Below are 20,824 nucleotides of genomic sequence, written 5' to 3'. Positions count from 1 at the left end.
TACTGTACATTACTCTAGTTGCTTTGTAGAACATACCATAGTATAGAAAAAGTAAGTACGTAGCGGCTTCCAGTTTCCATACAGTGACACTTGTGGCTTCTTGAGCAGAAACAAAAGCTACACTGACACTTTGTCAACATGAGCGAGCACATGTTTCAAAGCAGTTTAGATACAGCAGCAATCTTCCACCTCCTTCATCTTCCTCACTAAACTCTACACCGATAAATACATGTTTTTAAATAACTATAATTTACTATAAAAATAACCAAGCATCTATCGGTACCTCAGTATCACTGAACACTTCAGGAGCACGCATCGCGTGTGGGCCGGGCCAGAGGACGACGCGGTCCTGCACAGTCAAGGGTCAGCCTCACGGAGGGTGGCATCTTAAAAGGATTGATCTGGAACATCATGAGGGAGGTGTGTTTTGTTCCCAACCGAGTGCGTACGGGGAACAAAGCGACCTCGGCCTGGCGTGTGAACATCTGTCTGTCCGTCTTATCGCCAAGGGCGCTAACGTGGGATCCGGCTAGTTGCTCCGCTGACAAACGGCAAGAGGCCTTGGAACCTGTGTCCTGGGACAGGACCCCAACAACTGCAGCTGAACAAGGTTTCTTAGAACATCCAGAAGTGCTCTGAACAGCCCTCGCAGCCTAACAGCAGATGAATTCTGCAGCTTCTGGCAGCTCAAAGTACTAAAGCTCTCACTCTGGAATGTTTTGCTTTTCAGTCACTGACATAACGTTGAACTGTATCCGAAATTTACCCACCGAACACTACTTCAAACCCCATTCAGGCTGCTTGTTCTAGAACTCAGTCTGTATTAGTCTTACTTCATAGTTCATCTGATGGTTTAATCCAAATCACCTTACTTTACCATTTTATGTTCCATGGAGCAACTCCAGCTGAGTACCTTTCCACATGGCTACAACAGCAATGGATCTCTTGGGACCTGAACCAGCAACCTTGAGGCTATCATTCAGTGTCCTTACCTCCTATATTAACCTGCTGCAAAGGAAAATGTCCTCTAAGGAATTACTATACACATGCAAGGCCAGCAGTGTTTGGACTGTAAATGCAAACGAGGAGCCAATAAGGAGTCGGTGTCACTTTTTTCTCTCTCTCTCTCACAGATAATGCTTTTTTTTCAAGGGTTACCAACTAATTTCTTGGATGCTCCTAACTTTAAGTGGTGGTAAAGCAGTTAACAGTCCAGCCAAGACACGGAAATGGATATTAACATTTAAAATATCGGCCGGCTGCGTTTTCTCCGTAGGGTCCAGTTCAGACGGTTATATACACATCTGGTAAAGTGCAGAACACACAACCTAGTGTTGGCACAGTAAACATGACCTAATGGGAGGAGTGACAAGCGGGGGCCGAGTTTGACGGGGGCTGGGCTCAGTGCGCTGGGTTGACGTCTCTGTTGTGGTTGTGGTTGTCGTGGTCATGCAAAAATGGGTTGCGGTGGTGCCGGTGCAAGTGGATGGCATTGCTTTCCGGGGCATCTATGGGCTCAAAGGCGCTCGGCACCAGGGGCATAAACTGGCGGAAAATGCTGACACTGCCATGCCAGAAGGTGGGCTGCGGCAGGCGGCCGACGTGTGACCAGGTTCGGATCGCGGGGTCGTAGGCCTCCACCACGTCCGACAGCTCAAAGGTGTTGTCGTACCCACCGGATACAAAGAGACGCCCTCCCAGGGCGGCAACGCTGCCCCCGACGTGGACCTGCCAGGAAGAAAAGATCAACAGCACTATACATTATTTTGTAGTTTTTTTTAATTGTGTTTTATGAATTTATAAGGTGCATGCCCTGCATTGGACAAGTAGTTATTGTAATTGGATGGATTCTCTGCATACACACACCATTGCAGAGAAACTCACCTGGTTCATGGGGCTGACCTTGTCCCACTCGTTCTTGAGTGGATTGTACACATCCACCTCTGCAGAGTCATCCCTGTAACAGAAGGCACACTATGACAAAGTTTCCTCTTCATTTAGCCAACACTTTTCTCCAAAGTGACTTACAATTATTTATACAACTAGGTAATTTTACTGGCGCAATTTAGGGTAAGTACCTTGCTAAGCGGTATTGCAGATTTAAACTTACGACCTCTGGGTCCAAAGACATCAGCACTAACCACTATATTACCAGCAGTCCTGAGCTGAACACGTCCACTGGTTCTTCCTATTACAAAACGGGTGCTGAATCCTCCAAAAAAACAAATAAAGTACAACGCGGGCAGTGCTCGCAGCTGCGGCTATTTATTATAGGTGGTATAGAACCACAGGCGCGTTTCAGCCGGTCTTTCTAAAAAGGACTGAAGTCAGACGTTCACTACTGTTTGCACATGAGATGGGTGCTGCCCTGATTATACTTTATTTCACTTTGTTCACTCACCCATTCTCTAAAATTTGCCCGAACACAACCTATATTTACAGGGCGAGCCAGAATGTGTCCGTGAAATGCACCCGAAAAGGAGTGCAAATCACCTCCAACTCAAACTCACTTCCAGGGTTTGCACCTCATGTCCGGAGAGTGAGCGGTGGTGATCAATAAATTGAGGAACGCTGCACATGTTTATTGGATGAACTGATCAATCATGGGCAATAAACAGGAATATAAGTTTGTATTATTAAGCTTTTATTGATTGTGACATGCAGGGGAGCGAGGTGGCGCAGCAGGTTTGACTGGGTTTTACTCTCTGGTGGGTCTGGGGTTCGAGTCCCGCTTGGGGCGCCTTGCGACAGACTGGCATCCCATCCTGGATGTGTCCCCTCCCCCTCCAGCCTTGCGCCCTGTGTTGCCAGGTTAGGCCCCGGTTCGCCGCGACCCCGCTCGGGACAAGCGGTTTCAGCCAGTGTGATTGTGACATGCTGCTAAAAATGACTTACAAACAAAATTAATTATGAACAGACAGCTTCCGACTCTTTTTTTGGTTCACAAGTTAAAGAACGAGTGTTCCGCTGTCCTCACACACTCATTCCCTCCACTCTGGAGAGACCACAGGAGGTCCAACATCACCATGGCTGCCCAGCGCACTCTAACCCTACCTGATGAAGTAGATGAGGCCGTTGAGGGTGACCGTCTTGGGCGCGAAAGACCAGGGCGGCAGCTGGCCACAGTTGACCAGGGCCCAGCGGTTGGTGTCGGGGTCGTAACTCTGCATAGTCATGGTGTCCTCGCCTGTGAGGGAGCCGATGGCGTAGAGACGCCCCCTGCAGGCAGTCGTGGAGCAGTTGTCCATGGCGTGCAGCATGGGCGGCAGCGGCTCCCAGCAGTCCAGCGTGTGGTCGTAGCGCTCCGTGCTGTCCGATGCCACTACGTACAGCTGGCCCTTCAGCACGCACGAGCTGTGGTACTCGCGCGCCCGCAGCATGGGCGACACCTCCGTCCATTCGTTCACGCTCGAGTTGTAGCGCCACACGCCGTCGTAGAGCCGCGACCCGTCAGAACCTCCTGCCAGACAGAGGAGACCCATGTCAGAAGGACAGAAGTCAGGACTGAAGGACATCCACGTGACACTTCTCCAAGGCTGCTTACAGCGCTAAGCCACTTACTGTGATTTACCCCTACTGCAACGCTAACCACTACGCCCCCTGCGGCCCCCCAGTGTAAACCTGAGTTGATCTGATCTTCAGAAAACCGACCCGGAGCTGCTCTGTATGACACTCAAGGTTCATTCCACCTTCCGTTTAATTGACAGACTTGGGAATTCTGAGGACCCCCTGAAAATTTGACGATCACTGAAATGTGTTAAAGCCATTTAGCTCCTTCCAGCGGCGGGAAAACGTGCAGTTAGTTCCCGCCACTCAGAGTCGTCGTCCGCGTCTCCGACTTTGGGTCTCTTAGTCACACGGTGGAAAGTTTCTAATCTGCTTTCCAGTCCCCTGTGTGTGTGCGCGCGTGTGTCTCTCTCACATGGATCGCAGATGAGTTTCACTTATGCGGACTGACTGTCCAAGAAGCACAGATGTTCAGAGGAGAGTACGCTTTAAAGAAAACCTGTAGCCGAAATGTCCGAACGAGAAGCGGAACGCGGTACGCGACGTCCAAACCGAGTCCCCAGCTACAGCACAGCAGCAAAAATTTAAGTATGGAAATTCAGCTCTTTCTTTCCTCCTATTTCAAGGACACCAGAGAGCCACGTCTTTGATGTTTTTTCACAGCCTGGTTGTGTTCAAGTCCCCATGCAAACCCAACAATCTCAGTACTGTATTACTCTGTGAAATCTGATATGGGGGGGGGGGGGGGGGGGGGTGTCTTTGACCCTGGATTCTGCGTTTATCAGGCACATGCTTATTACTAACCTTTACCTGACATCATCAATTATGGGGGGTGTACCAAATAAAGGAAATGCATAATACTGTATTAATATCAAGGACCTAATAACAAGTAGAGCCTCGTTTTGTCTTCAAAACAGTTTCAGTCCTTCTTGGAATGTTGTCACATAAGGCCTGAACTGTGTGTAGTAGGATATTTCACCATTTTTCAAGGGGAAAGGATTTGAGTCTTTTGAGGGATGAAGGAACTGGTCATGGAACTACACTTGAATTTGTTTGCAGTTTTCTGGAGCCTATCCTGGAAGCACTGGGCACAAAGCTGAGGGGTGGGGGGGTTGGGGGTACACCATGGATGGGACACCAGTCCACCACAGGGTGGCCCCATACACAGTCACTCATCCATTCACGCGCAATGTGCAAATTAGCAGCATCAATTCACCTGAAATGCACATCTTTGGACTGTGGGAGGAAACCAGAGCACCCAGAGGAAACCCACACAGACATAGGGAGAAGATGCAATCTCCACAGACTAAGCGGGGATAAAACCCACATTTTTTCGCACCAAAAGAATAAATAAGTAGATGAATAAACAGATGAATAATGCCAGTGCTTCCGAATCAAAGTACACATCAACGCATCAAGACATCACGCAAAACACACTGCACTGGCCGGTGCTTCGCACACCCAGATTTTGCAAAAAGAATACTGCACAACCGTTTCACTTTCACTCTGTCCTGCACAGTTACGCACGTGCCCAAGTGGTCCGCAGTCTTAGCTCAGCAACCTGGACGATTGAAGAAAGAGTTCTTAAGCCTGTTGAGCCTAGACCTCAGGACCTTGGGACTCAACGCCGCGTGTTTGAGGCTATGACCAGGTATTCGCTGTGCAACACCTGTCAGGGTCCAAAGAGATGCTGTGAGCCAGTCCATCCACGAAGCCAGAAAGAACTGCTGAAGAGGATGGCCCACAATCCTGGAACAAATGTGGAGTACTTTGAATAACCCCTTCTGAAGTTTAGCAGAAAGGCAGCTACAGGGGTAGCACGGTACTGCGTGACGCTCCGAACTACAAAAGTAAAATCTGATTGCTGCAACTGAAGGACATTAAGCTTTGGAGGAAGTAAATGCATTGCTGTACCATAGTGCACACATACTCACTGTCTGTGTTCCAGGACAAGGCTGCTGTATATGCACCCCGAGGTATTTGTACGATGTAACCTGTAACCTGCTTCATCATAACCTGGGAATGGAAGGGAAGCCTCCCGTTTTCCTGGTGTTGACGACCAGGGCATTCTCATCACACCGCTATACTAGACCCCGACACTCATTGGAGTAAATCTGCGTCATCTTCTTCAGTCTCCAGGGACAGCAGGGTGGAACCATCAGAGAACATCAGAGAACTGGAGCATGAATTGGTTTGGTTTTTGCTCATGTTGTGTTTCTGTTACTTTATTCATCCCCTGCGTATATTTCCCGTTTCCTCTCCATCACATGGAGACTTTTAACCAATCGCGACGATACAATAAGGCAAATGTAAATCACAACCGAAAGAGCACATTCAGTACTTTTGTCTACTTGTCCAGCTGACATATCTCCTACGAGTGAATTACAACATTAAGCTACTTACCCTGATTTGTACCTTGCTCAAGAGAACTCCAGTAGGAGGTGGGATTCAAACCTGGGACTCAAACCCGGGACCTCTAGGATGCAAGGCAACACCCCTAACCGCTACACCACCCGCTGGCCTGTGAAGGGACTGGTCTAACAAACAGGACAGCAGAGTACACAGGCTGTTGGCTGTGCACCGCAATGTCAAAATGCCCTTTAACTAAGACCACGATGTGAGAAGGTGTGTGTTTTCATGAGCAGCTGTCACATTACCCATAATGCCACAGGCTTTGGCTCACTGCGGGTGCATTTTCACAACATTGTCTCATCCAGCCTATAAACAGTGTGCCGCAGGTGCATCCTCCTTTGTCTTCCACCCCGATCCCGAGGACATGTGACCAGGACAAGCCGAAAGCTGCCGGACACTAACTCATCATGTCAGCGAGCAGGCAGCTCTTGCCAAAATGCCTCTGGCCAACTTTTATACCTCTGCTGCCCCTCCCCCAGTGTACGGTTATGTCCTCATAATTACCGCATTCTCGTACTTTCATGGTCATGGCGGGGGTGGGGGAACCGTGTCCCCCAGATGAATCTTCACCCCCGTTCCCCAAAAGAGGGGCCCCCAACTGCTGCAGTGCTGGCCGAGTGCTGTGATCCCCCCCCCCCCCCCCATGTTCAGAGAAGACGCTGGAGCTTATTTATATTCCCAACTGCCTGCCCTTTCATAACATGTGAGCCTGGAGAGCCTCAGGGCTTTCGCATTACTGAGCGAGCAAACAGCGCGCCTCGCACCCTCGACCCCCCCCCCAAACAGTATCTGATATTTAGGCGCCATTGCAAAGACCACAAAGAGCCCAAAGAAGAGCTTATGAAACCACAGGTGCCCAGCAAAGTGACATTTCAAAGCGTAAGCAGAACGGCACACAGCAGGTAGCACTGGTTCCCTGTAGCTCCCGCTTGCTTGGGCACGGGTTCGAATGCGGCTCAGGATGCGCGGTGTTTGCACGTTGTCGCCGTTTCCGCAACCTAAAGACACGCGTAGGAGGTAACGGTAAACGCTTCTGAACCTTCCCTCGTGCTGGATACCACAGGAGCGGTCGCCATGAGCCCAGGGTTACTTGACAGTGCTGACCCGTATCTACCCAAACAGACACTTATTTCAGCTTCTTTATGACACCAGACAACCGTAACAGCATTAAAAACAAGGCCGCAATGCAGAAGAGTCCGCTTCTCGGTTCCCGTTCACCTACCTGTCACATACATGTCATTGCCCAGCGCAGCGATGCTGTAGCCGCCCCCCAGGTGGTCGGGGAACTCGGCCAGGTAGCGCCACTGGCCGGTCTGCGGGTTGTAGCAGTCCACGGTGACCAGCTCGTCGCAGTCCTGGTCGCAACCGCCCACCACCACCAGGATCTCAGCTAGGCCCGTGGAGGGACGCGGGCGCATTCGCCGGCACGGCCGGTCGTGCCGATCGTACTCGCTGGACTGGAAGGCGCGTGCCTCACTGACCAACCGCAGGCAAGCGGGCGACAGGTACACCAGCGGGTCGCTCTCCACGTGCGCCAGCAGGAAGAAGCGGCGCACGAAGGGCAGGCGGACCTGCTGCAGCAGCTCGGGCCAGTGGTGCAGCCGGCGCTGGGGGTCTGCCTTTACCCAGCGCACGGCCAGCTGGTAGGCCGCCTCCTCCTTGTCCACGCACAGCCCGTCGTCCGACAAGAACTCCAGCAGCCGCTTCCACGGTAGCCGCTCAAACTCCTTGCCTTTGGCAAGTTCGGCGATGTTGCGCAGAGCGAATCGGCGCGCGCTGTCGGCCAAGTCGTGGCAGGCGTACGCCTCGGCGAATTCCTGGATCTCCAGGCAGTTGGAGACATCGAGCCGCTGCTCAAGAAAGGCGCAACACGCCTCTTTCACCGAGGGGAACTGGAAGAGGTCGGCCGCCTTCAGCAGCAGGTCCACGTTGTCCTGGGCCACGGTGACGCGGCCCGTGTAGCAGAAGTCCACCAGCAGCCCCAGCAGCTCCCCGGATACCTCGTGCAGAACCACGCGGTCCATGGCGCTCTCGCGCAGCGTCCCCGCAAACATGGCGCGGAAGTAGGTGCTGGCGGCAGCCAACACCGTGCGGTGGCAGGGGAACTCGCGGCCCTCGGCACACAGGGTCACGTCGAAGAACTTGCGCTCGGCGCGCAGCTCGTGGATGCCGCGCAGCAGGTTGAAGGCGTGCGACGTGTCGAAGAAGGGCAGCGTGGAGGGCTGCGTCTGCACGGCGGGCTTCTCCATCAGGGCGGTGCTTTCACGAGGGGGCTCACAAGCTTTCCGTCATCTACATGGGGGGAAGGACACATGCTCACCTGTGACACGGGCTACGAACGTTCCAGGTACCGATTTTCTAAGACGCTTCATTTTTCACTGTATTTTTCACCGTTCTATTTTCGAAAATTCGAACGAGCAAAAAATTACCTGCATTTCTGCATCCGGCCTCTAGTTGGCAGTAAAACACGCAGCGGAGGTGGGGGATCGGCTTCAACTTGCTTTGTGTTTCACGGGGCAAAGTAAAAACGCTACAGTGAGAAGTCTTGCAAAGTATTTTTGTTCAATGTCGCCACACAGAAGATATGACTATAACCTTATTTGTATGTAAATAAATGGAGGAAGATCTCTTTAATGAAGCTTTTTTTGACCATACAAATAATAAATTGGTCTGAAGCTGACAAACAGGCTGATGTGAGATAAGAGGGACATTGTGATTGTGGAGGTGATGCTTTTTTCAGCAATTTTAACTGAGTTTTAATTTAAGTGTAATTTGAAATTAATACAAAAACTGTTATACTGCAATGTACTAGCATCGTGTGGGGTGTACCCTGCCTCGCACCCTGGTTAGGGATACGGCAGACCACCGCGACCCTGCATTAGTTACCCATGATGGATGGATGGACAGGAGAACTGTTCACTTACGACAGCTCTGCGAGAGGGTTTTACGGCACCGAACCTGGTAATGCACCGATGGACGTCTGTATTACCCTCATTTTACTGATTGCAACCTAGCAGCAAAAGCGACAGGATCTCCGAATAAATCGAGTTAGAAACAGACTTGCAGCGCTAAGTGCGTTTATAGGTACTTAAAGTGAAATATGCTGTTAAACTGAACGGTTACAGCTGTCGCTTGCGTATCCGTGCTCCACGCAGCGCTAAAGTATAGGTCATTTCCGAAAAGCAAGGCCCTCGGCACCTACACGGCACGGAATTAGATTCGCTTCTCTATTTCCGAGCGCAGATGTACAAAAATATAGCGAAAAAGACAAACCCGTTGAGCACAGGGCAGGAAGGTCTGACATGGGAACATGTTCCACGCAGGCAGACACTTATTACCTGTATCGCCGTTCGCAGGGGAGGGAAACAGAGAGGACCCAACAGACAGCAGACGGTATGTTCTGGAAGGTGCGAGTCAACAGCTGCAGCGAATGTGAGCCGCTCCTCTCCTCTCTTCTGTTTAAGAAAGGGAGCCTCACTGTGCTCTGGCTCTATAAATACCCTGGCAGTGTGCATTTCGAGTGGGTGGGCTGGGGTGGGGTGGGGAGGAGTGGGTTCTACACCTCCAGCCTCTTGACTCACACAGCAGTGTTTAGATCGACGCCCCCCCACGTGCCCCTGAATCAGAGATTCCCGAAACAGCGGTTGCAGGCGGTGGCCCCCTGAAAGGGGACAGGAGCCCAAAGGGCATCACGGCAGATGATCCACAGGGACATCGACTGCTGGCCACAAACACGTCTCTTTCATTTACGTTTACTCACTTAACTGGTACTTTTCTTCAAAGCGACTTACACCGATTTACCCAGTTGTACAGCACGGTATTTTTTTTACTGCACCGATTCAGCTACTGTACCTTGTTCAAGGGCACCACAGGAGAAGGAGGGGCGTTTGAGTGCAAGGCAGCAGTTCTAACCGCTGCGCCACCTGCTGTCCGTCCCTGTATCCCGCGCCTCCGTGGGAGACTACGGGCCCCGGCGTTCGCCCCACCTCATCTGCAGTGGCGTTCGGCGAAGACGGGGCATCTCGAGCTCTCGCAGATATTATGTAAATGCTGCTCATCCATCGCTTTTCTCTAAAACGGCAAACAAGCATAGACATCCGAAACAGCTGAATACTTCAGTGGAGCAGTTCAAGCCAACCTTTCTCAACGATTATTATTATTATTAGCAGCTAGTATTTAGCTGACACCTTTGTGTGAGGTAGCTTGTAGGGTCTGAGAGACTAACTTGCTGAATGAAACTTGATCACTTACATTTACATTTATTCATTTAGCAGATGCTTTTCTCCAAAGCGACGTACAAGGCACCCCAAGCAGGACTCAAAGCCCAGATCCACCAGAGAGCAGACACAGGCCAAACCTACCAGGGCCCCCCCCACACACACCCACACTAAGGGCAATTTAGAGTCACCAATTCACCTGAATCAAATGCCTTTGGACTGGGATGGAAACCCATACAAACATGGAAAGAACATGCAAAACACCACACAGCCAACGCCTGGTTCAAACCCGTGTCCTAACCCTCGACCCAGGAGATGCCAGCGATGTCCACTGTGACACCCTGTATCAGAAAACACCTGGGATAAAATCTGGCAAACTTTGGGTTACATTTTACATGTATTTATTTAGCAGACACTTTTCTCTAAAGCAACTTCCAATGAACTCTATGTAGTGTTACCAGCCCATACCTTTATTCACCACGGTGACTTACACTGCTAGATACACTACTTACACCGGGTCACTCATCCGTACATCAGTGGAAAATGCTCTCTGTGTCACTCGCACACTGTGGGGGAACCTGAACAGCCCGTCTTTGGGCCGTGGGAGGAAAGCAGAACACACAGAGGAAACCCACACAGACTCCACACAGACTGAGCGGGAATCGAACCCACGTCCTCTCACACCACCCAGGTGCTGTGAGACAGCGGCGCTACTTGCTGTGCCACCATGCCGCCCAGCTTATAAACTCACACCTTTACACCACTTGCACAACAGGGCACCTGGCAGCGTTAGAGCTCTTAACTTTGGATCCAAAGGTTGCTGGTTTGAATCTTACCCACTACTCCAGTGAAATCACCCAGCTGTAAAAATAGGTAAATAACTGTCCTGTAAGGACATTAAATCCGTAAGTTGTTTTGGGGGAAGTTCCCGCTAAATTAAAAAACAGTAAAAGCACTGCACTGCCCCAGGTGCCCCCCATGTCATTTTCCATAAGCTCGCAGTGCAGCGCGTTCAAACTATCGACGTACTGGAACAGACGGGAAGTGATGTCCTCGATTCTCCACGGCAAAAACGACACGGCACCACCCGCCACAGGCTGGAACGAGCGTGCATTCCGCACCGAGGCACGCGAACGAGCCGACCGCGCGTTGCCATGGCGATCACGCAACTCTGCAGACAGACACACAGGCTCAAAAAGCCCTCCTTAAAGCGGAGTAACCGCCCTTTAAAGCCCCCTTACTCCCGTTTTATAACCCTGGGGTATTGGAGATGATCATTTCTCGTAGCCTAATGGTCTTAACAAGCTGCCGACTCCAAGGGTCTGGGGACCGAGAGCCCCGGGCTCACACGCTCGTGAAGAGAGCGCTCGGCCAGCGCGCGTTAGTGGAGAAACGGCCCTCGCCGGGGACAGGCCCCGCTGCTACGGCCATCCACGGCACTGCTTAGTTACACCGAGAGCTGCCGGGCCAAAGCGAAGGTCTCACCTGGATTCACAGCATCTGCCTCACACTCGCACCCAAAGTGTATTCTAGCCGGCAGCGTAACGGACGCAGCTCTGAAAGCACATTTATTCATTTAGCGACACTTTTCTCCAAAGTGACTTACAATTATTTACCCATTTATACAGCTGGATAATTTTAATGGAGCAATTTAGGGTAAGTACCTTACTCAAGGGTAATACAGCCAGAGGCGAGACTCAAACCTGCAACCTTCGGGCCCAAAAGCGACAGGTCTAACCCCTATGCCACCAGTTATCCCACTTCTCCAAGCCAACTTATAATGTTAAGCAGCTTACAGTGATTTACCCATTTGGAGCATTTTACCGTATCACTTCAAAGTAAACGCCTTGCTCAAGTTTAGTATAGCAGGAGGTGGGATTCAAACCTCTGTCCTCTGAGCGCAATGTGGCAGCTCTAACCACTACTCCACCTACTGTGCCCATAAATTATGTTCCTCTCTTTATGGAAATTGCCCAGCCATACAGAGGGGCAAATCACTGTAACTTACCGCTTGGAGAAGAGCATCAGACAAATCAATAAGTATAAAATTTATTCACCTGCAGCTGAAAGGTTGTCAGTTCAAGTCCAAGGAGAGACTGGGCTTTTGTACTTGACCTGAGCCACAGAGTGCACCTCTAAGCGTAAAACTGCTACGAGTGTAACGAACACAACTAGGGTACCTGAGGGATACCTGAGTGTGACGGACTGGACAGAAGAGCGAAATCAAAGCAGTCGCAAGTGTCCGACGTCTTTGGGAACTGCTGCAGGAAAGCTGGGAAGACACGTGAGCTCATTTCCTATTCTCATTTATTAAACCAGTACTGATCAAGCTTATTTATTGACTGACTCATCTGGCGCCTTTCTCCAAAGCTGCTTACGATGAGAAGCTACATACCACGATTTACTCATTTTCACTTGTACAGTCGGGTAATTTGTACCTCCTTGCTCTTTGGGTTAAGCTGGGTTCTTCGACTGCAAGGCAGCGGCTCTAACTACTACGCCACCTGCTGGTGTGCTTTAAAAAGAAAAAAAAAAGCTTCCGGCAGATGTGATCAAACTTTTGGAAGTTTTTGCAGTAAGTACCTGCTGAACACGTACAACAGTAAGTCAGTTTCACTCCACTTCCTAAGATGTGACAGCTGCGGACTCAAAGACGAAGGGACGTCACGGTAAAGCGTCCCGTTTGTTGGGTGGAACTGTCCGCTAAAGTGACAGTTAGGACATCTGGGCGCTCAGAACTACTGGCTTTCCCGCTGGACGAGCTGCTGTGTACCTCCGAACCTGGCACAGACCCTCACTCCTGAGTCATCTGGAGTCAGAAACTTGGCCCCCGTCTCAGCGAAAGCGACGAAAACAGCGTTGCCTCCGGGACATTAAACCATAACAGTCATCGGCCTCATTCCGCGCGGCCGCTCCAGATGTCTAAACGCTCCTCGGCCGCACGCGCTCGCCGGAGCACGTAGGGGCGATCTCCACCGAGCTCCCAGCGTGCCGACGGACAGCTCCTCCTTTACGAAATAGGAAGCGCCTAATGAAGTAAGAGCGACGGCCACTAGGAAAGAGGGAAATCCAGGTTTACGAGGCAAAGAACACGGCGAAATCCAGTCGCTCCCTACACCTTCGGGTGTTGAGCAACCCGGAGACGCTGCCGTCGAGCGGCGTCTGTTTACCGGGCCCCGGGCCGAGAATAGCTGATTGAAAGCAATGCTGGAAGCAAGAGGAGCTGCTGGAAAGCAGCGATGGCGCAGTGGGGAACATCACGTGACCCTACGCTCCATACCCCGAATCCCCCACCCCCTCCACCAACACAGCCGCCCAGGCCACCGAGTGTGCTCATGTGCTAAAGTTACGGCAGATTGCGTACCCCCCCCTCGGGACCACCCTGGGACCGGTCCCGCTCAAAACTGCCAAGGACATGAGGGCAACAACCGGATGAGGTCGCCGGGCCTAAAAAAAGAGCATGAATGGTGAGCGTGCGGTGTTGCCGTGCCACTCGGAGCACCGGGTTACGCAGCTGTCAAGACGCAGCTCCCACAGCCCCGGTTTCGTCATCCTGCAACACTTGACCATTTCCGTAGAGGTAGGATATGAGCTCCGTACCTCAAAATCACCCCGTTGCGCACCCTGCAAGCTTAGGGTGTGAGGCCCGGTACACCCTGGACGGAGGCGCCGTCATAATTCGGCCCACAGATGTTCATAATATAACAAAATCGTTCACGTGATCATTGCCCGTGTCTTTCACGCCACGAAGTCCGAGGGGGCACAGTATTAGAGGGTTAGCGCTCTGGCCTTTGCACTCAAAGGACGCAGGTTCAAATCCCACTTCCTGCTACAATAACGCTGAGAAAGACACTTACCATGAACTGTTCCAATAAAAATTACCCAGCTGTACAAACAGGTAAATAAGTATAAGAAGCGGGAGAATGCAAGTTGCTCTGGATGAAAGAATTGACTAAAATTAATAACGGTTTTCACTCGTTTTATTTCGCTTGTGATATTAATCCATAGTTTTATCTGGTGAGATTTTCAGCATCACTAAGTAGGAAGCAGTTCTTTTGTTGCTCTGTGTTAAGCATTAAGTTCCTGTACACAGCTGACAGAATTTTTATGTATTCTATCATTTTCTTAGACCCTCCCTCATGGGTTTACCCCATGTTTACTCCACGTTCACTCCATGTTTCTATTGCCCTCAATGACTGCTTTGAACAGACATCCAGGGATGGGAGTTGTATTGTCAGGAATCACCTATGCAACACCACCTACAAGGCAGACAGTAGCATAGTGGTTAGCTGCTGCCTTTGCACCTGAAGGTTGCAGGTTCAAATCCCATCCCCACTTGTAGTATCCTTGAGAAAGGTACTTACCCTGAATTACTCCAGTAAAAACTTTACCGAGCTACGTAGGTAGTTGTAAGTAGCTTAATACTAGCTCATGCTTTTCTCCAAAGCAACTGACTGTGTGTAGATGTGCAAGATGGATTTATGGATATGTATCAAAACAGAGTGACGGCACGCACAATGAGCAAAAATGCCCTTGTACCGAATAATAAGTGTGATGTATAAAACATGGTAAATATTTCTAGAAGCCGCTGAAGTTTTTTTTTTTTTTGGTTGTACGGGACCCTGTACTATGAGGGATGAGTGTATATTTCCAACGTTAATTGTGAATGTGAACGAATAGTGACCATAAACAGAGATGTTTTACACTGACTGACTGCTGACAGGGCCAAAGGTCAGCGTTAATTGCAGTGTAAATATGTCCTAGGGGTGAAGCTTCAGGCAGAAATCTAGTTTTATTTCTGTTGATGAAAAAAAGCTTTTGGAGGCTGAACAGAAAACAGAATGAACGAATTATACGAAGTCCAGCGCGAAAACCAGCGTGCACATGTGGAGAGAGCCCGTGTCTGCAAAGTAAACCCAAAGCGTGTCGCCTACGCCCTGCGTTTACACTGCACCGAAAACAAGCGCTCCCTGCGAGGACTGCTCGGTAAACACAGCTCTGCGTTTCGTCCGGCGCGATTCCAGACTGAACGGGGCCGAGGACTCCGCTTCGCCGTCGCCTCGCCGCGAAACCCCGCGGTTCCACCAAGCGCTACGTGCGCGAAACGTCAGAACCGATGACATTTGCGGCGTTTGGCCTTTTCCATTTCTGCCTTCGCCAGGTGGCGATTTCAGGAACTTGGCAAAAACACAGTAAAGAACGAATGTGAAAATGTGAGGGTTGATAAGGTGGAACAAAAGTCTTGGGGAAGCAAAAACTAATATTGTGACGTTCCATCCAGGACGTGCCCTGCCTCACGCCCTACTCCTCTGAGATAGGCTCTGCACCACGGTGCCCCTGCGTCGGACATGGAGTCGATGCCTAGGGTGTACCACACCCATTCAAACCTTGAGTGGAAACCTTCAAACTCCTACTGCCAGCGTCCACAGGTCAGGAGTGGTGCGACTACACCCCCCATCATTCCCTACCCCCAACTACAAAGCGCACCATAAATGGACATTCCCGCAGAGCACAGCCCACCTCAACGGTCGCACTGTGCACCCCCCACCAGCTCGAATTCACAATCAGATAACCACAAGTGGGCCAGCTTGCAGACGCGGGCGGACCAGAAGGCTACCGTCTCCTCACACGCAATAGGGACAATCAGGTGGAGCGGGAGCGCGGTCTGCTTTCCTACTCTTCCCGCTCAACCCATCACGTCCCATTCTTCCACCGCTCATAGCGACGCGGTGCTTTCGGATGACTAACAAACAAACAAGACGGGAGCGATTCCAACCGCGTCCCGTCTTCTTAGGCGCAGCCGGTTGTCCAAGGTGTTCATGGGACAGTCACACGAGAGCAGCGGTCTACCCAACAGGAGGCCTATGTTTGCGTGAAGAAAGTGGTTTATAGAAGCAGATGGCGATGTACATTAAAATAGGTCGCCACTGCAAGGAAGCATCAGAATAAAGTCACCTTGTTGCTGTGTTCTTCTTCTGTCACTACTGAGTTGTACGTAGGTTACTGTAGCCTTGTACAAGTTCAGTGAGGTTACCCATCTATATCTGTTTATGGAGATCTATGTGACCGTTGAATATATCTGGTCTTGCTCTGAATGCAGCACACCGACTCCTGCAGCATGGTACTTTCAGGGTACAGAGAGCCATCGTAGCACAAAGTACATTTTCATTATTGAACTTTCTGCTCGTTTTTGCTCCTACCACTTGGGCTGCTTTTTAAGCTCTCTAGAGATGTCTTAAATGTAGCTCTTGGTGCTGAAGATGATAGATGGATGGATAGATAGATACATACATACATACTAAACTATACCCGGGTGAAAATTCAGTAAAAATTTCTTGCAGTCTTTGTCACGACTTTCTTATATCCGTTCTCGGGTGCTGACTTCGCCGAAGGCTCAGGGACGGTGACACAACTGATGCAGAAACCACCATATTCATCCTGTAACTGTACATCACTTCATAGCATAGCTCACAACATTCCAGTGTCTATTGGCCTCTGTTGGAGAATTCAGCAGATTATCATAACCACTGCATACTTCTGGATTCACATTTTGATCCCGGTCTGCCACTAATGTAGAGTTGTAGGCTGAAAGTGGATTTAAAAAAAAAGCAAAATATGCAGAGTAATTCAGCCATTGAGCTGTTTACGAAACAGGATATTGTTTAAATCAATTTAACTTAAGCACCCGATTAATCTTATGATAACAGGGAACCTGCTGGGATTTAAACTCAAAACCATTTGGTGACAGATCAAGTTTAACCGTTACACTTCCTGACACCCAACATCAGAGGCATTCTTTATGAAACAAAGTTTGATTTTACGCAAGTGGATCGAAACAATGCCGAGTAAATACGAGTGACACAGAAGGACTTACTGTCCCCTGTATTATTATTCTTATCCTTAACTAAACTGACTCGTTTGTCCGAAGTGACTTACCACGTCAGACAAGCAGTTTTACACCGATTTACCGATTCACACAGCAGGGTATTCTCACTGCGTCAATTCAAGGTAAACACCTTTATCAAAGAAGGATTCAAAGTCGGGACGTTCAGCCTTCAGGGGAACAACTGTAAACACGATGCCACCTGCTGCACGTCAAGATATGGAGAAAATTATGTTTGCATGTCTGTAATGTTTTTTTTTTTTTTAAGATATGTCATGTCAAAGAGGTCACTCAGTGTCTAATCTACTACCATCAATACCCCATTCATTGCTTAAAAAAAAAAAAAAAAAAAAAAAAAAAAAAAAAAAAAAAAAACACCCTTTTGGCAATCTTAATACTCTACTATGATACCCTGTTCTCATAATAATATATCAAATGAATAATTATTCTTGGTACAACTTCTCTAGTTGTAACTTCTACCAGCAACGCACCCTTCCCTTTGATACAAGACAGTAATGGTGTTAGAAGGAATTTGACCAGTTTTTCTCTCAGAATTGTTTTTATTCAGACGCGCGCATGTACAAAAAAACTGAATATCCCACCTGAGAACTGCTTTATACAGAACATAAAAAAGTAGCTGAAGTGAACATGGACAGCAGAGTTCACAGTATATAGCACATCCTCAGGTGAGGCTATTTATTGTGGTATGCTGACATTTGCCTCATATACATGTGATGTCATAACAAAAGGGGCAAGACTTTGAAAGAAAGACAATGTTGAATGTGAATTTTCTTATATTTTGGCCAGCCAAGAGCAGATTCCACTTTTTTTACTGCAGAGTATTACTATTATTATGCGATAGGAGCCTGGAGCCGCTGCCTGTGCAGGAGGGGACCGAACCGCAGCTCTCCGTGCCTCCTTCATTTCTAGTGCAGAACTTGTGCGTGTCAGTCAGTTACTACTGCACTCATTGTGAGGTGGAAACTTTCACGGTGACAAGTGGTTGTGACGCGAATCCGCCCGCAATTGGCAATGGTGCAGTAAAAGAGGCACACGGTCACAGTAGAGCACAAGAAGAAGGTGGACGTGCACGCCGTTTGCCGTCCCCATCCATGTATGTGCCCCTCGCGGCCTAGGGTAACAAAACCACTAAACGCCACGGCGGAGGGAGGGAGGGAGGGAGGGTTACTGGGAAAACACGGCACCGTAACGAACCCGTATATTTAACATTTGTACAAAATGTCGGGGGTAACATCAGTGTAGACACCAGTGCAAAGTGCTGAGGAAAAGTTCCACACGGGTGGTGCTTCCCCCCCGCCCCCGCGCCGCGAGTCGTGTGCGGTCCCTCGCGCGCTGTCCTGCTGCTGCATACACGCAGACAATGCAGTCAGTCGGTCCGTCTCCACGCTCGCGCCGCACAACGTGACGACACAGGCCAGCGCCTGCACTTACCGAGCTCACCGCGCTCTTTGCGGCACGCTCCTGACAGCTCTCTCGCGCTCGGGTCGCCCGATTTACACCTGCAGTTACTGTTTCTTCGCTCGCGGTAAAATTGGCAGCCATCAATGTAGTCCGAGACCGTCGCGAGATCTGCTCTTTAACAGTGGCGGCAGTGGCGGCGGCGGCGGCGGCTCGTGACGTGTGTCCGCGAGGCCGCGACGTCGCGGAAGCGCCAAGCCGCCGCCAGGGGAAGGGGCGCGAGCTGTGCTGCGCGAGGCTCTCATGGCTCATGTAAAGAGAATAAGCCGCCATTAGAGCCATATAACTACTGTAAAAACAATTATGCGTCCGTTTAAACGCACAACATAGAAGTATGTTTATATTACAACGTAATATTCATTTAATAGTAGCACGGTTGGTTTTAATGAACAGTACAATTAAATTACACTGTGTTTCATTTTAAAGTTGGGTAATTAATAACTAAATCAATGTATTATTTTTTTTTAAGTAAATACTCAAGCGAAAATCACTGTCCTCCTTGATCGTCGTATAACAAACGAGCAAGTTTGAGTGGCGTCGCCCCCTGCTGGTCCTTTGTTATCGTTCACTGCGGATCGTCGCTAACTATACTATACCTCCCCTTCGCTGTGTTTTAAATCATTTATTTTGCATTTTTTTCTTTGTTTAACCTAGTCTCCCCCTTATTTAACCTAAATAATTGTGTTATGGAAGTGCGTTATTAAAATGTGTTTTGTGCTGCATAATAATGATAATAATAAACGGTGTGTTTCAGTCATAAGGGAACAGACTGCAGTATTTTCACAGAAAAAAAAGCGCTTCTTTGTGTCCTTTGTTGGGAGTGTACATGCTTCTGTGCAGTTTTACAGTTTACTTTTTCTTATATTTCCCTTTTCTTTTGATTATCATGATAATTATTCCTTTATTGTATTATTCACCCTGTTTAATGCACTAATAAAGGTGCTGGGATAAGGACTCTTACACTGGTCATTTGTGACACCTGTAATCTTGTCCCTATTTTTGCAATGTCAATTTATACTGGATGGCAGTAAATAAAATAGTGAGGAAAATACTGTATGAAAGGATAATTTGCCCATGTCAACAGTCGCGCTTCAGTATTGTACTAGCGTTACGCATCGTGAACGTTGTTTTAAGCGCCGTCTCTCTTCTCCTACATTGTCTCTTACCTTTAAATGATAACCTGTATAGCTGATTTGCTTACAGACCACCCTGGTGCCGATCATAATTACACACAATACTTGTGCCGCTGCTGTGGTGGTGAGAAGAGCGTCTCTTCCGTCAGAAGAGGCCTGAAGTGAAAGTGACAAGGTGTTGGTCCGTAGACGGAAATATTGTACTATTTAATAATGCCTCCAAGGGTAAAATGCTTTCCGAGTGCTTTTTGTTTCAGCTCACTGTATGTAATAAACACTGTTTATTGCCGTCACTGGGGTACAAACTGTAAATACAGGCATCCCTTGATTTTTATGAAATTTGTTTGAAAATGGTGCAGATACTGAAATTTCAGATACTGAAAAGCTAATTTCCCATAATTTTAAATGGGGAGTTATGATGATAACGCATTCCTAACCCCTTTGAAAACCCCAATCCAGTTGTCCCAAATATCACTGAAACACTGTAAAAAACCTATATAAACATCAACTCATAATTTCAGCACAATATAAAACACATTTATGCTTTGGAGGAATTCATTTACATTTATTCATTTAGCTGATATTTATTTTATAATATTAACATTACAATTTTTACAAGCTTACAGTTATTTACCCATTTGTACAGCTGGGTAATTTACTGCAGCAACTTAAGGTAAGTACCGTGCTCAAGGGTAGGACACTACATCCGGAGATTGGGATCAAACCTGCTACCTTTGGATCCAAAAGCAGTAGCTCTAATCACAGCAGTCCCATACGAGCCACTTTCCCACTTTTCTTTAGAATTTATTACTTCTCAGCACACAAAGATCTACTGAGCACGTCCGCTTTATGGTGAACAGCTTTCTAAAAACTGCGCACTGCTACTAAAATGAAGATACATATCTGAAAGTCCATAACGAAACATTTCCCGGTAATTGTCTCCGCAATCATTCAATTAAATAACACGCATACGGACAACAGACACTGCAGTGGAATTTCATACACTTGCCATAATGCCCCGCTCTTTAAAAGCAGCACTCTCACATTTCTAGCACACCAACAGATGGAGAGATCTAGATATAGACACACTAGTTACAGTACATTACTATGCCTCTGCTTCACTCACGCAAGACACAACTTTTCGTTTTTTTGGACATGCTTCTGATAAATTTCTTTCCATTGATTTTTTTTTT

General features: G+C 48.8%; 1 protein-coding gene across 3 annotated transcripts; it reads right to left on the bottom strand.

Annotated features, from left to right (window-relative positions):
* Positions 1–55: 55 nt before the first annotated feature.
* klhl21 (kelch-like family member 21) lies at positions 56–18,665 on the bottom strand. Of its 3 annotated transcripts, none has more exons than XM_018760401.2 (6): positions 18,472–18,665; positions 8,349–8,419; positions 7,142–8,211; positions 3,055–3,460; positions 1,885–1,957; positions 56–1,728 (listed from the first exon to the last, which is right to left on the bottom strand). In XM_018760401.2, the coding sequence occupies exons 3-6, from the start codon at positions 8,166–8,168 to the stop codon at positions 1,402–1,404; spliced, it is 1,833 nt and encodes a 610-aa protein (XP_018615917.1). In that variant the 5' UTR covers positions 8,169–8,211; positions 8,349–8,419; positions 18,472–18,665; the 3' UTR covers positions 56–1,401. The 3 variants fall into 3 exon arrangements, with proteins under 3 accessions (XP_018615917.1, XP_018615918.1, XP_018615919.1); XM_018760402.2 differs by lacking the exon at positions 18,472–18,665 and adding an exon at positions 9,258–9,726; XM_018760403.2 differs by lacking the exon at positions 8,349–8,419.
* Positions 18,666–20,824: the final 2,159 nt, after the last annotated feature.

The sequence above is a fragment of the Scleropages formosus genome, chromosome 19 (assembly GCF_900964775.1).
Source record: "Scleropages formosus chromosome 19, fSclFor1.1, whole genome shotgun sequence".
NCBI lineage: Eukaryota > Metazoa > Chordata > Actinopteri > Osteoglossiformes > Osteoglossidae > Scleropages > Scleropages formosus.
This window is presented reverse-complemented; position numbering and strand designations above follow the sequence as displayed.